Here is a 13319-nt window from a genome sequence, read left to right as displayed (position 1 = left end):
GCCGAGTTTGGGCTCTGTGAAAGCGTCAGAGGGTGCCCGCTGCCTCCCTGGAGACCTGACATGGGACACTGGATTCTGGACTGTCTCTTGGAAGAGGATAGGCAACATTTTGGGCCCTGGCCACTAGAGAAACTGTCCCAGCCACCACCACAAAATGGGTGTGCTGTGGAGGAAAGCAGCCTGCAGCCGCCCGCCATCTTTGGGGGTTGGACTCGATGTCTTGTAGGCCCCTTCCAACCCTACTATTCTATGATTCTATGATCTCTGAAGGATGCCTGGGAGCCCCCCATATGGTCCAGATGCGTTCATGGGAAAAGAAGATGGGAGTAGCTAAAGGCCTTCACTTTCCTTTGAAGCAATCCTAGCTTGCTGGTAAGCTATGCTGCTGTTTACAAACATTAAAAAGTGGGAGAGGAAGGGCACTTTGCAGTGGAGGCTGGTGGCTCCGATGTCGGTGGGGCGGCAACTTGGAGAGCTCCTTTAGAGTTCTGGCTGAAACCCAGAGTGGATGCACTGCCCCACTGACATCAGAGTCACCAGCCTCCATTGGCACCTTGGCAGCCAAAAATCTGGAGGGTCACAAGTTGCCCACTCATTTAAAATTGCGCCTCCACCTAGGGATGACGGAAAAATCCCCATTGCATTCAACCGGGTTTGGATTTCTATGAACGGGGGGCCTGCGTGTCCTGCAGGGGACCGTTTTTGTCTTAGTCACATGGATTGTGTGGACTTGCAGAGTGACTTAAAAGAAGGGGGGGAGATTTGTGCTAATTCTCATTCACACTAATGCACATTAACTAACGCAGATTAGCGCAAGTGTGCATTAGACTAATGCACATTAGCGCAAGTTGAATGAAATCCTGGTGAAAAAAATCCAATTCTGCCAAGGAATGGACAACCAAATTGAAGACACCTGACAATCCACAGAAGACAGAAGGAAAAGACTTGAACGAAATCCATACCTCTTAACCTCCACCTATGTTCAACCTGTATTTTTGTAAACAACACTAAATGCCAGCAAGCCTTCCGTGACCTCCTTCCAAAGGGAGCCCCTCCTGGGCATGCCCTGCACCCCGGAGCGTTTCACTGCTCAGACAATATTTTTTAGAGGGATCTCCTACAGGCCCAGGATGAGGAATGCAAGCAAGGCACGACTGCCAAATGTATCCCTGTGCTGCGGTCCTCTCCACCCTTAATTTGGCTTTGGGGACACTCCCGCTCATGCACTGCGGAAGGCCAAGCCAGCAACATGCCCCAAACTGGTTCTTTGGAACAGACGAAATCCTTGCATCCAATTCAGTTTATCACGAATAAATGGAGCGCCAAGGTTTGCAAAGCATCACACATGTGGTGACTTGCAAAATACCCGTGGCACCATGCAAGCTTTTTGCTGACATCCTCAATCGTAATCGATCATCACGGGGGGGGGGGGGTGCACACACATGTGTGCACGCGAGTGTGTGTTTTGAGGCACAGAAGACATATCCAATTGGTTCTTCCAGTTGTCAACCCGGGCCTGCTGCCATAGAAACCAAACTTCCCTCTTCTGCCGGAGTCTCCATGGTGACGGTGAGTCAAAACTGGGCTTCAAGCTGGCCAGTGACATCAGAGCAACAGGGCAGGCTAAGAAAATACATTTGTGAATCCCCTGCATGTTTTCACACCCTCTCCTATTCATGTGGAAGCAGGGACAGCTTGGATTGCCAATTTCAAACCAGTACAGGGGTGGCGGGTGGGGAGGACAGGAGGCCGCCTGAGCTCCAAATCTCACTGTGGGGTTTGATTCCCTTGCTGCTGCTGCAAAAAACTGGAAGGCCTATTTCAGAGTCCCTCTTCTTTAACGGGGTCTGATGTGACCTGCACCAGACTTGAGAACACCCAAATGCGTGCACACTCTGCACTATAACCAACCGATTCTGCACCAAAATAACTCAGGGAACATCAGGCAAAGGGAACATCAGGGCTGCTCCAGTGGGACTGTCCCTATCCTCACCCCACGGATGAGGAGAGGGGAAGCAGGGCCACTCCACCAGCCCTGCTAAAAGTCTACTTCATTTGTTCCCTCTTCCCTCCCCGTCCCTTTTCCTTGTGTGTCGTGTCTTTTTTACATTGTAAACCTGAAAGCAGGGACTAGCTTGTTTACTGATGGGCTGTAAGCCACTCCAAGAGCCCTTTTTGGCTGAAGAGCAGCATAAAAATGCTTCAGAATAAACAAGCAAACAAATTCCAATTTGGAGCTGTGGAAAGCTCAACTTTTGCAACTGGTGTAACAGATGCAAACAAAACTAATGCGCACGTGTGCCCTTCCTCTGCATCGTTTTTCTCTGGCTAGGCTGACCTCAGGAAGGGGCTAGGCTGGCCTCAGCCCCCTGCCTCTCACCCTGATCATTCTTGCCCAGACCCACACAGCCCTAGCACACCCCATCAGCTTGTAAAATTTCATCAGGCACTGCCTGCAAGCACCTGGGGTTTCCGGGGCACTAAATTCAGCACCCAATACCTGTTCCAGAGGTTGGGTTGAATGTGAAAATACAGAGAATATGGGCTTTTCCAGAGATCCGCTCCCACAATGGAGCAAAGCAAGGTGGCACCAATCTGGCATCAAGGTGGAAGGCAGTTAATGGAAATAACAGTGGCTGACACATTACCTCTGGGTTATTGTGAGGGGAGGAGCGTGACCACTGTACTATATGTTTTACATTTGCATTGCTCCTGTCCTCTAACGGACACGCAGCTAGCTACAGAGGGACGGCTCCTTTCTATAGAGCCACTATGAAGAATCTCAGATTGTCAGCCAAGTTTGTGTGTGTGCTTGAGAAACTCCTGTTTATTTGTCTCAAGGAAACAAATCCAAAGCTTTTAATTCTTGCTGTTGAAAGGGGACCGTCATTAAATCCTGGCCCTTGGGAGACTTGGGACCAGGTTTCATTATTTTCACTGCTATTTTATTTATTTATTTATTACATTTATATCCCTCCTTTTTTCCTCCATGGAACTCAAGGTGGCGTACATAATCCTCTTCCTCCTCCATTTTATCCTCACAACAACCCTGTGAGGTGGGTTGGGCTGAGAGTCTGTGACTGGCCCAAAGTCACCCACTGAGCTTCCATGGCTGAGTGGGGACTAGAACCTGGACCTCCCGACTCCCAGTCCAGCACTCTCGCCACTACACCACGCTGGCTCCCAACATCAATTGATGTACTGAGAAGTGGACCTCTTCTGAGGAAGACTGCCCTGCTCTAACAGAGCATCAAGAAAGAGAATGTTCAAGATGAGCTTGCTTTCCCCCCTTCCAGCACTCACAAGCGAGGTCAGTTCCTAGGTATCTTTGACTGAATCTGATGCCAGGGCCTGACCTGCATCCCTTTCCTTTGCATCAACTTCCCCTCAAACTTCTCACACAGCAGCCTGCTTCTGGCTGCGACTTCCCATTCAGTTGCAAGCCTTGGTTGTGCCTGTCTTCACAACGTCCCTGCAAGGCAGGGCAGGCTCACAAGAAGACTCTGCAAATTCATGGAAGGACTGCTTCTGTGGGTTGGCATCTTTATCATCACCTCCCTGCCCATCTACTTCCTCTCCCTGGAGGAGAGCCTGGAACCAGGAGCACATCTCTAACCAGCAGGGACCAGAAGACTCTGCCCTACACACACCAATAGATATCCTAACTATACTGTAAGTATGTTTTTATTTAGGCAGGTCTTTGGCATTTGGGCAGATTGGTGGCTGAAGGGCTTTTCAGTTGGTTGGTGCTGCTTATTTCTTTCACTGTTGTGTCTTTTATCAATTTATTTTTATATTTTAAATAAGATGCTGTGTTAATCTAGATTGTATTCCCCTGGCCTTTTAAAGGCTTAGGCTGCCCCAACCTTTTAATTCTATAGTCTTTCCTGCTTTTCAGTGTGTAACTGTTAAGGAGAAGGAGGTTTTATTGTATTTGTATTTTGTTTGAATAAGTTTATATTTATTGTACATCACCCTGGAATTCATAGATGGTTTAGAAATATTTCAGATAAATATATAGCACATGCTTTGCACACAAAAGGTCCCGATCCCAGGCATTTCCAGATATGGCTGGGGAAAACTCCTGTCTGAAACCCTGGAGAGCTGCTGTCAGCCTCTGTGATAGACAAGACTGAGTGAGGCAGACGGCAATATGACTCGGCAGAAGGCAGCTTCTTATTGATGGATGGCAGAGGTGCCGCTTGAGCCCACGATTCCCAGATCCAATTCCAACACTCTTTTGAGCCTCATTGGACAGAGACAGCTCGCCCACAGCTCATCTTGCTTCCTCCAGGGCATCATGACAGGTACTTATCCCCACAGATGCATTGTGGGAGCTGAGCATTTAGGCAAAACCATGGAACCTAATGCTGGAAGGGGCCCACCCACAGATGCTATTTATTTATTTAATTTATATCCCACCTTTCTTCCATTGTGGCACTCAATGTGGTTACATGTGGTTCCCTGGGGGTCTCCCCTCCAAGCACTGACCAGACCAGATGTAAGATCCTTCCTCCAAATGTGTGAACTGAACGCTGGAGTGGATGGGCCTGTGGTCTGATTCAGCGGGGCTCTGCTGATGCTCACTCTGCCCCAAATGTCTGAGCACCCTACGCATCCTGTTATTTGTATCATGCCATCAAGGTGCACCACTCAGCAAGAGAGAGAGAGCCATCTCTGGCTCTAGAAGTTTACAAACTATTGGACTGGGCATGCAGGGCAGCGCTTCAGCCAAATCCGCTTCCACTCCTCCACCTGGAGCCTGTCTGGACGTCAAGAGTCCTCCACACTAACAAGGTGGTGGGCTAGAAGAGCTTGCCTAGTTGTGAACTCCTTGCTCTATGGCCACCATCATCACCACAAAGAAACGGGGAGAAGGAGAAGGGCGCTAGGCCCAGCTCCCTCTTCTCCGGCGGAAGAGAATCAGCGTGGCTGGAGGTGAAACGATTCTCCCTCTGGCACAAGCAGCTGCCCTGCAGAGAGGCCTGCTGGTGCACAGATGGACACGCACGACCGAGCAAGCCACGCACTGCAGCTGCCTTTCAACCCTAAAGACAACAGGAACAAAGGCAAAAGATTCCAGGGCAGTGGGGAGGGGGCTGAGAGGATAATGTGGACGTTCAGTCTACTGGAAAGAAGGGCCCCTAAGGCAGCAGCTCTGCTCCAACTGCAAGGCACCAGGTGAGTGCACTGGGTTACATAAGCTCTTAAATTTAAAGGTATACATACGCATACACTCTAAGCACTTGGGATTTTTTTCTACATGTGTCTGGAAGTTGCAGTAGCTACTTCTGCACATGGCGGTGTACACGGGGGCAGCCTTATCTTCCGACTCTGCCGCTACAGGTTCCCAAATATGATAACAGCACTGGTCTTCCTTAGCTGCAGAGTTGTTGTAGAACTACTGAAATCATGCTTGTGAAGCAATCTTTGCGCTTAGAAAGAGACATCTATGTATTATTGTTATGCACCACAAGCAAGAAACTCCTATATCATCCACACATGGCATGCACATTTGTGGCAGGAAAATCCTATGCGAAGGGGCCCCAAGCAACCATGTCCTTTTTCTAAAGATACGCTGTATGGCAGATGACGGAAAGGATGCACTGCTGGTGTCCGAGGTAGGCTTGGATGCGGGAGATCGGGGTCCAAGTTTGTCACTGACTCACTGTTACGGCCTTTGGCAAGTCACTTACTGTCTACCTTCATTTGCCATCCTCTTAATCCTTTCTTCAGGTTCACCCCTTTTATCCTCCTGCATGTGGGGTAACAGCACATGTGAAACTTGATTCAAAATCTGGAACTCTGGGTTTAAAGGACGACCCCCAACCAGAGAACTGCTGAGACTGACTTTATAAGCTGAGACCGTAAGAGCTGAGCTCACAGCCATTGGTAGAGCCATCCTTCCTGTGTACGATTCCCTCCTCATGGTTCCACTATTATGAATAGCCTTCCCTTCAGCCACCCTCTCTCCATCACCCTACATGTTTCAAGAACAGAAGAAGGGGAGCATCATTAGAATTGCTGGCGAGGAAGAGTGGTTGGGATGGCCATCAGCACCCAAACATGGAGCCGACTGCCCTCCTGCACCCCCGTCGGCTCTCTCAAGTCGGGTTCGTCACCTCTGGCGGGAGGCAAAAGCCCCCCTTAACAGCACACGGAATCAGGAGTGTCTCTCTTTTGTCAGGTCAAGCCAGCAGCAGGACAGGCTGCCGAACATGTGATCTGGACTGTACAGTAGACCATTTATTCAAAAACACATCTGTCTACACGGCCGACGAGGCCCCTCCGCCTGCCCAGAGACACTCCCCACCCGCGGTTCACAGCATCGCCAGCATAAATGCGAGGAAGGACAGCCCGGGGCCCCTTCCGAGCCACAGTCCAACTGCTCAGCCTTCAGCGGCTCCGCAATCCGCACGCGCCTATCTGGCCATCTCCTCAGCCACAGCTTTGTTCATCTTGTCCCGGAGATAGGCTGCCTTCTGCCACCCCGACTTCAGGTCGAACCATTCGTAGTAAGGAACCTGCAAAATGGGGGTGCGGGGAGGAGGAAAAACTAGGTCAGGCCCCGACGAGAAGGGTGAATCTAAGCATTGCCAAGCTGATTCTACTCCTGGGCAGAGCCACACCTGGAAGGTGTGGATTCTAGGATGTCTGAAAGACTCTCAGGAGCCACAGGCATGCAGCTGATGCAGAGCAGGATGGTGGCCAGAGGAACTGCTTAAAACCCCACAAGCTCTCATTCCCAAGGCCTCCTTACTTTTTCTCCAAAGAGGACAATGAGGACTAGATTCTTTAATTTAAAACCAACCAACTCCTAAATGCTGAACACCAAAGGTAGGGAACCTCGGGCTCAGGGGCCCCGCCCTCCACTGGAATGTGCCCCCCCCCCCCGCTTCTCCTAAATTGAATTCGGCCCTCGGGCTGAAAGAGGTTCAACACCCCTGCTGTACAAAATGAACAAGTGACGTCTATTCTTTCACCCCCTTTTAAATCAGGGGAGCTTCCAATGATTACAATATAACATAGAAAAGCAAATAAAAGTTCCCCCAAAAGCTATCAGTAACCCAGATAGCATTCAGCTCCGGGGATGGGGTGGGGGGAGCTTTCGCAACAGAGGTGCCCTGGCTTGCTTCAGCTTAAATACGCTAGTCGCCACCTTGGCTTCTAGCAAGGGGGGATCACGCCACCAGACCACAGCTGCTGTGAATCAAACGGTGGCAGTCGGGGGATGGGAGGTGGGACCCACGGTCTGTCCAGATGGTTGGTCAGGGATAATGGCTGCCCCCTTCCACCCTGGTGGATTTCAATGCCCTGTGCCCAACTTTGTGCAAACAAGTGATGGGCCAGCAACTGGAGGAATTAAAAATCCAACCTGGTGGAACCCGTTCAGAGGCTCTGCGGCCATGGGAAACCCACAGAAGCAACCCCAAATGGCTTAGACTCCGGGGTGCAGAAACAACAGAGACCTGTCTCCTGGCAGGAAAATAAGCGGTCTCATGCAAACAGTGAGATGGATACAGATTTCAGCATGTGCAACTGGGCTGGTGGAAGTGGCTGCCCTCCTCCCCCAGGGCAGCCCCTCCACCCCACCCCCACCCCCTGCAAAATACTGCACAGAGGGTCAGAATGGTTCTCTACCTTATTTCTGAGGATATTGCCTTCAACCCACGTGCACCACAGTCTACCCCACTCAGCAGGGCGCCCCAACCCTATATATAGGATTGGGGCGGGTGGAGGTGCTGCCCTGGGAATGAGGGGTGGGGACGTCCACTTCTGCCAGCCCAGTTGAACACCCCTAAATCTAGATCTAATCCACTTTCATATTTCTAAGGCTGGCTGGGGAATGCTGGGAGTTATAGGACTTTTTTCTGTCTAAAAAGGCATAGGATTGTGCCCTAAATGATTATTTGAAAAATAGTTAAGGCTGCCTTTTTAAGCACACTCAACATAAAAACACAAGAAGAGCCCTGCTGGATCAGACCAAGGGTCCACCCAGTCCAGCATTCTGTTCACACAGTGGCCAACCAGCTGTCGACAGGGAACCCACAAGCAAGGCATGAGCGCAACAGCACCCTCCCACCCATGTTCCCCAACAACTGGTGTACACAGGCATACTCCCTCTGGTACTGGAGGTAGCACATAGCCATCAAGACTAGTAGCCATTGATAGCCTTTTCCTCCAGGAATTTGTCCATCCCCCTTTTAAAGCCATCCAAATGGGTGGCCATCACTACACCCTGTGGTAGCCAATTCCATAGTTTGACTATGTGCTGCGTGAAGGAGGATGTCCTTTAATCTGTCCGGAATCTCCCAGCAACCAGCTTCGTGGGATGAGCCCAGGTTATAGTATTTTGAGAGAGGGAGAAAAAAAGTCTCCGTACCCACATTCTCCACACCATGCATCATTTTGTACACCTCTATCGGTGTTCAATATCGGTGTATTGGGGCCGCGGTGGCTTAGTGATTAAGACGCTGAACTGCAGACTGGAAGGTTGGCAGGTCAGCAGTTCGAGACCCGAGTGCTGCGTGACGGAGTGAGCTCCCGTCTTCAGTCCCAGCTTCTGCCAACCTAGCAGTTCGAAAGCAAGAAATTGCAAGTAGGTAAATAGGTACCGCCTCGGCGGGAAAGGTAACAGCGTTCTGTGCACCTCGGTGTTCAGTCATGCCGGCCACATGACCACGGAAGCATCTTCGGACAGCGCTGGCTCTTCGGCTTAGAAACAGGGTTGAGCACCGCATCCTAGAGTCGGACACGACTGGTTGGGGACACCTTTACCTTTATCGCATCTCCCCTGACCCTCCTCTTTTCCAAGGTAAACAATCCCAGCCGTTGTAACCTTCCCTCATAGAGGAGATGCTCCAGCCCCTTGAGTTGCCCTTTTCTGCACTTCTTTTTTCTGCACTTACATGGAAGTAAGCCACTGAAATGAATAGGGTGTGCTTCCTGCTCAGATTGCTTAGAATCAGGGGGCAGCTCCAATATTGTTACCATTTTATACACACAGAATTTAAGTGCTGAACTGCCACCATCCTTCCGCCACACCCCAACCCCCCGCTTTGGCACCAGCCGCTCCACCCATCTTGCACCAGGACAGTATCACAGAATCACAGAACAGTAGGGTTGGAAGGGGCCTACAAGACCATCGAGCCCAGCCCCCTGCTCAAAGCAGGAATCCAAGTCAGAGCCTCATCTTGAATGCCTCCAGCGTGGGAGAGCCCACTGCCTCCCTAGGTCTCTCCCTATCAAGACAGGGCTGCTGGCCAGCAAGCCATCGTCCCGTTGCAGAAACGGCAGCCCCCACTCCAGGGGGCACTTAGTGGCGCACCACTGCTCCAAGCAATCCTGGCAGCTGAAGGGCAGGAAAAGGCAAAAGTGCTTAAAAAGGACTGCAGCCGTGCAAGGTGCATTTAATTATTGCATTTGATTTGTGGCCGATGGCACCTCGCTTTCTCCTTTGCCAGGCAAAGAGCTATGCGAGGAGATGAGGAGGAAGGGGCTGGATATGCTCATCAAGATGGGATGTGCCCATCTAGGCTACCTAGTGTCCTCCAGAGTGCCCAGGTGTGCTGGGCTCCAACTCCCAACACCCTCAGCCACCATGGCCGATGGTCAAGGACTATGGGACTTGTAGCCCAACACTTCTGTAGGGCTCCAGTTTGCGGAAAGCAGTTCTAAGCATGACATCACAGCAGCTTTCAGTCCTGCATCAATAACCGCCATCCCATTTTCCCTTCAAGAGTCGAAACTTTCCAGGTCTTACTTGTAAGACTGGAAGTGACCTAGCTACAAAACATAGACCGATGCGCGTGCGCACACACACACAGTCACACTCAGCTTGGGCCTGGCAAAGGCTAGCGCAAGCGGTGCCTATGTGTGGGTATCTTATGGGCGTTCACTCCCCCACCCCCCACCATAGAGGGAAAGGCCAAACCACGCCACTATGAGCATTCACTCCCCCCACCCTGAGGTCTTCCGTTCCTTTCCTGCTGGAGAACAGAGAAGAGTGCTGAGGACTGCAGAGCTATTGCTTCCGAGAAGCTAAATAATGAATGACCCCCACCCCGACCCTGCCGCCCTGGTTCAAGTGCAACCTTCTCTGCCCACCCCTGCAGCTCTCCAGCAGGCAGCTTGATGCTGGAGAGCTGGAATGGTCAAGAGCGTCCAGGAACGCTCCCCACCCCCATCTCCCTCCAGGAACCGCTGTAAATGAATGCAGCGCTGCATGTGGAAAACACCGACATTCTTTGGTGGGGGCTGGGAAGAGAGCTGGGGACACCGTACAAGGGGGGGGGGTTCATCCTCTCCTCAGCTAGGTCAAGGATGGCTACCACAATCCCAATTACCCCACCAGAGTAATCCTGTGCACAATTATGCATGTCAACGACATCTGCATACACATCTTTATTTTGCATACGTTGCATATGCACACCTAAAAAGGATACTGTAGAGCTGGAAAAAGTACAGAAAAGGGCAACTAAAACGATCAAGGGGCTGGAGCATCTCCCCTATGGGGAAAGGTTACAACAGCTGGGATTGTTTAGCTTGGATAAAAGGAGGGAAAGGGTTGTACAAAATCATGCATGTCGTGGAGAGGGAGACCTGTTTCTCCCTCTCTCAAAATACTAGAATATGAGATCATCCCATGAAGTGGATTGATGGGAGATTCAGGACAGATAAGAAGAAGTATGGTCGCTCCCAAACATCCTCGACCTAGTCACAGAACTGTGTCAGCTCCTTGATATTCTGAGGAGTTAAGGACAATGAAACGACTGTGTAGACGATTAGAGCGCAAATGGTGGAAGACTTGGAACAAATACGATCAAACACAGGTAAGAATCCACTTGCATTCTTATTCTGTGGTGGTGATGGCGGTAAAGAAATCCTACTTCACCACCACCATCACACCTGCTCAGTGTTGTCCAGCGGAGCTCTTTCATGTGGTTAAAGGCCTCTTGGGTGTAGGCCTTCGAACACAAGAACTTGAACCCTCAAAGGCCAGCTGTGAACAATTTGCCTAACACTTTGCAGATAAAATAACTTGTATTCGTGCTGACTTGGATGCCATTGTTTTGACAAAGTCTGATATGGACATGGCTGGTGTATCATCTAGTCATGTTATGGATACCTTTCAGCTTGTGCAATCTGAGGATGTGGACAAACTGCTTGGAGACTGAGGCCTACCACCTGCCCTTTAGCTCCTTGCCCATCCTGGCTTGTGAAATTTGTCAGAGCTGGGTATCTGGACCTCTGAGGTGGTAAATGCCTCCTTGAGGGACGGTGAAGTCCCTGAAGCTCTGAAAGGAGCTGTGGTGAGGCGCTTGCTGAAGAAACCAAATTTAGATCCTACGGTTCCAGATAATTACCACCGTGTCAAATTTGCCATTCTTGGACAAGGTGCTGGAGTGTGTGGTGGCCTCACAACTCCAAGCCGTTTTGGATGAAAGTGATTATTGAGATCCATTCCAATCAGGTTTCAGGCCAGGTTATGGGATGGAAACAGCCTTGGTCACCCTGGTGACAACTTATGCTGGGGAATGGATGGGGCGAGTGCAACCCCGTTGGTTCTTCTGGACCTCTCAGCAGCTTTCAATACCATCGACCATGGTATCCTTCTGGATCGTTTATCTGGATCGGGCTTGGGAGGCGCAGTTTTAAAGTGGTTCTGGTGCTTTCTGGAGGAGCGGTCTCAGAAGGTGGTGCTGGGGGACTTCAGTTCTACCCCGTGGCCATTAGTCTGTGGGGTGCCACAAGGTTCCATCCTGTCCCCCATGCTTTTTAACATCTACATGAAACTGCGGGGGGAAGTCATCAGGAGGTTTGGGCTGAAATGTCATCAGTATGCGGATGATACTCAGTTCTACCTCTCATTTCCATCAGCACATCCCAGGGAGGCTGTGGAACTCTTGAACCGGTGTCTGGACGCTGTTTTGGGATGGTTGATGTGAACAAGCTGAAACTTAATCCAGACAAGATTGAGGTACTGTGGACTGGGAAACCAACTACTTCGGAAGGAGGCTTACAGCTGGTCTTAGATGGAGTTGCACTCCCCCTGGAAGACCAAGTGCGCGGTCTGGGAGTCGTCCTGGATTCTGAGTTAGCTGGGGAAGCCCAGGTGGCTGCGGTGTCCAGGAGTGCTTTTTATTGCTTAGGCTGGTACGCCAACTGCGGCCCTATCTGGAGAGGACGGACCTTACCTCAGTTATCCATGCACTAGTAACGTCCAGGCTGCCTTTGAAGACAGTTCAGAAACTCCAGCTTGTGCAGAATGCGGCCGCCTGAGTATTGGTGGGGGCGAGGCGGTTTGATCGCATAACGCGTATACTGTGCCAGCAGCAGTGTTTACCGGTGTGTTTCGGAGCCCAATTCGAAGTGCTGGTCTAGACCTTTAAAGCCTTAGTGGTTTGGGGCCAAGTTACTTGAAGGACCGCCTTCACCCATATCAGTGTGCCCGCACTTTAAGATCAGAAAGAGAGGCCTTCTCATTTGCCCGCCTGTGAGAGCAGCCCGGTGGGTGATCACACGTGAGAGAGCATTCTCTGCAGTGGCCCCACACCTCTGGAAGAAGCTGCCATCAGAGGTCCGCCATGCTCTGTCAGTGCAGGCTTTTAAGAAGGCCTTGAAAACAAATTGTTTTGCCTTGGCCTTCTATTGATATGACTGCTGTTGTCGCTGTTACTGCTCTTAACATTGTTGCAGGTTTTATTGTTGGCTTTTATTGTTGGTTTTATTGTTTTTATCACTTTTAATATTTTAACTGTCTTTATGTATTTTATTGCTGTAAACCACCTTGGGAAGGCTTCTGCCCTGAAAGGCGGCCAAGAAATATTTTAAATAAATAAAAGTAGTTCTTCACACAGCGCATAGGTAAACTATGGAATTCACTACCACAAGATGGAGTGATGGCCATCAATTTGGATGGCTTTTAAAGGGGATTGGACAAATTCATGGAGGAGAAGGCTATCAATGGCTACTAGTCCTGATGGCTATGTGCCACCTCCAGTACCAGAGGCAGTGCGCCTGTGTGCACCAGTTGCTGGAGAACATGGGTGGGAGGGTGCTGCTGCACTCATGTCCTGCTTGTGGGTTTCCCGTGGGCAGCTGGTTGGCCGCTGTGTGAACAGAATGCTGGACTGGGTGGACCCTTGGTCTGATTCAGCAGGGCTCTTGTTACGTTCTTAAGTTATTCAGCTTCTCTTCAAGCAGGGACAGGGAACCCTCAGTCCGCCAGGCTGCCCCATCTGGCCTGTGGGGTGCTGGGCAAGGCCCCATGTCTAGGAGGCTACAGGGGCTTGGGGAGGAGGTGAGGAGAGGAACCC

At 50.7% G+C, this 13319-nt stretch overlaps 1 protein-coding gene across 4 annotated transcripts in view; it reads right to left on the bottom strand.

Annotated features, from left to right (window-relative positions):
- Window positions 1-5432: 5432 nt before the first annotated feature.
- TBRG4 (transforming growth factor beta regulator 4) overlaps window positions 5433-13319 on the bottom strand; it is a 30642-nt gene continuing 22755 nt past the window's right edge. For all 4 annotated transcript variants that reach the window (XM_084859568.1, XM_084859569.1, XM_084859567.1 and 1 more), the window contains one exon: window positions 5433-6524. In XM_084859568.1, coding sequence (XP_084715694.1) covers window positions 6423-6524 — 102 coding nt within the window. In that variant the 3' untranslated portion in view covers window positions 5433-6422. The remainder of the gene's footprint in view (window positions 6525-13319) is intronic.

Source organism: Heloderma suspectum, chromosome 5, assembly GCF_057233095.1.
Source record: "Heloderma suspectum isolate Gila_16-S chromosome 5, 16-S_ref, whole genome shotgun sequence".
Classification (NCBI taxonomy): Eukaryota; Metazoa; Chordata; class Lepidosauria; order Squamata; family Helodermatidae; genus Heloderma; species Heloderma suspectum.
This window is presented reverse-complemented; position numbering and strand designations above follow the sequence as displayed.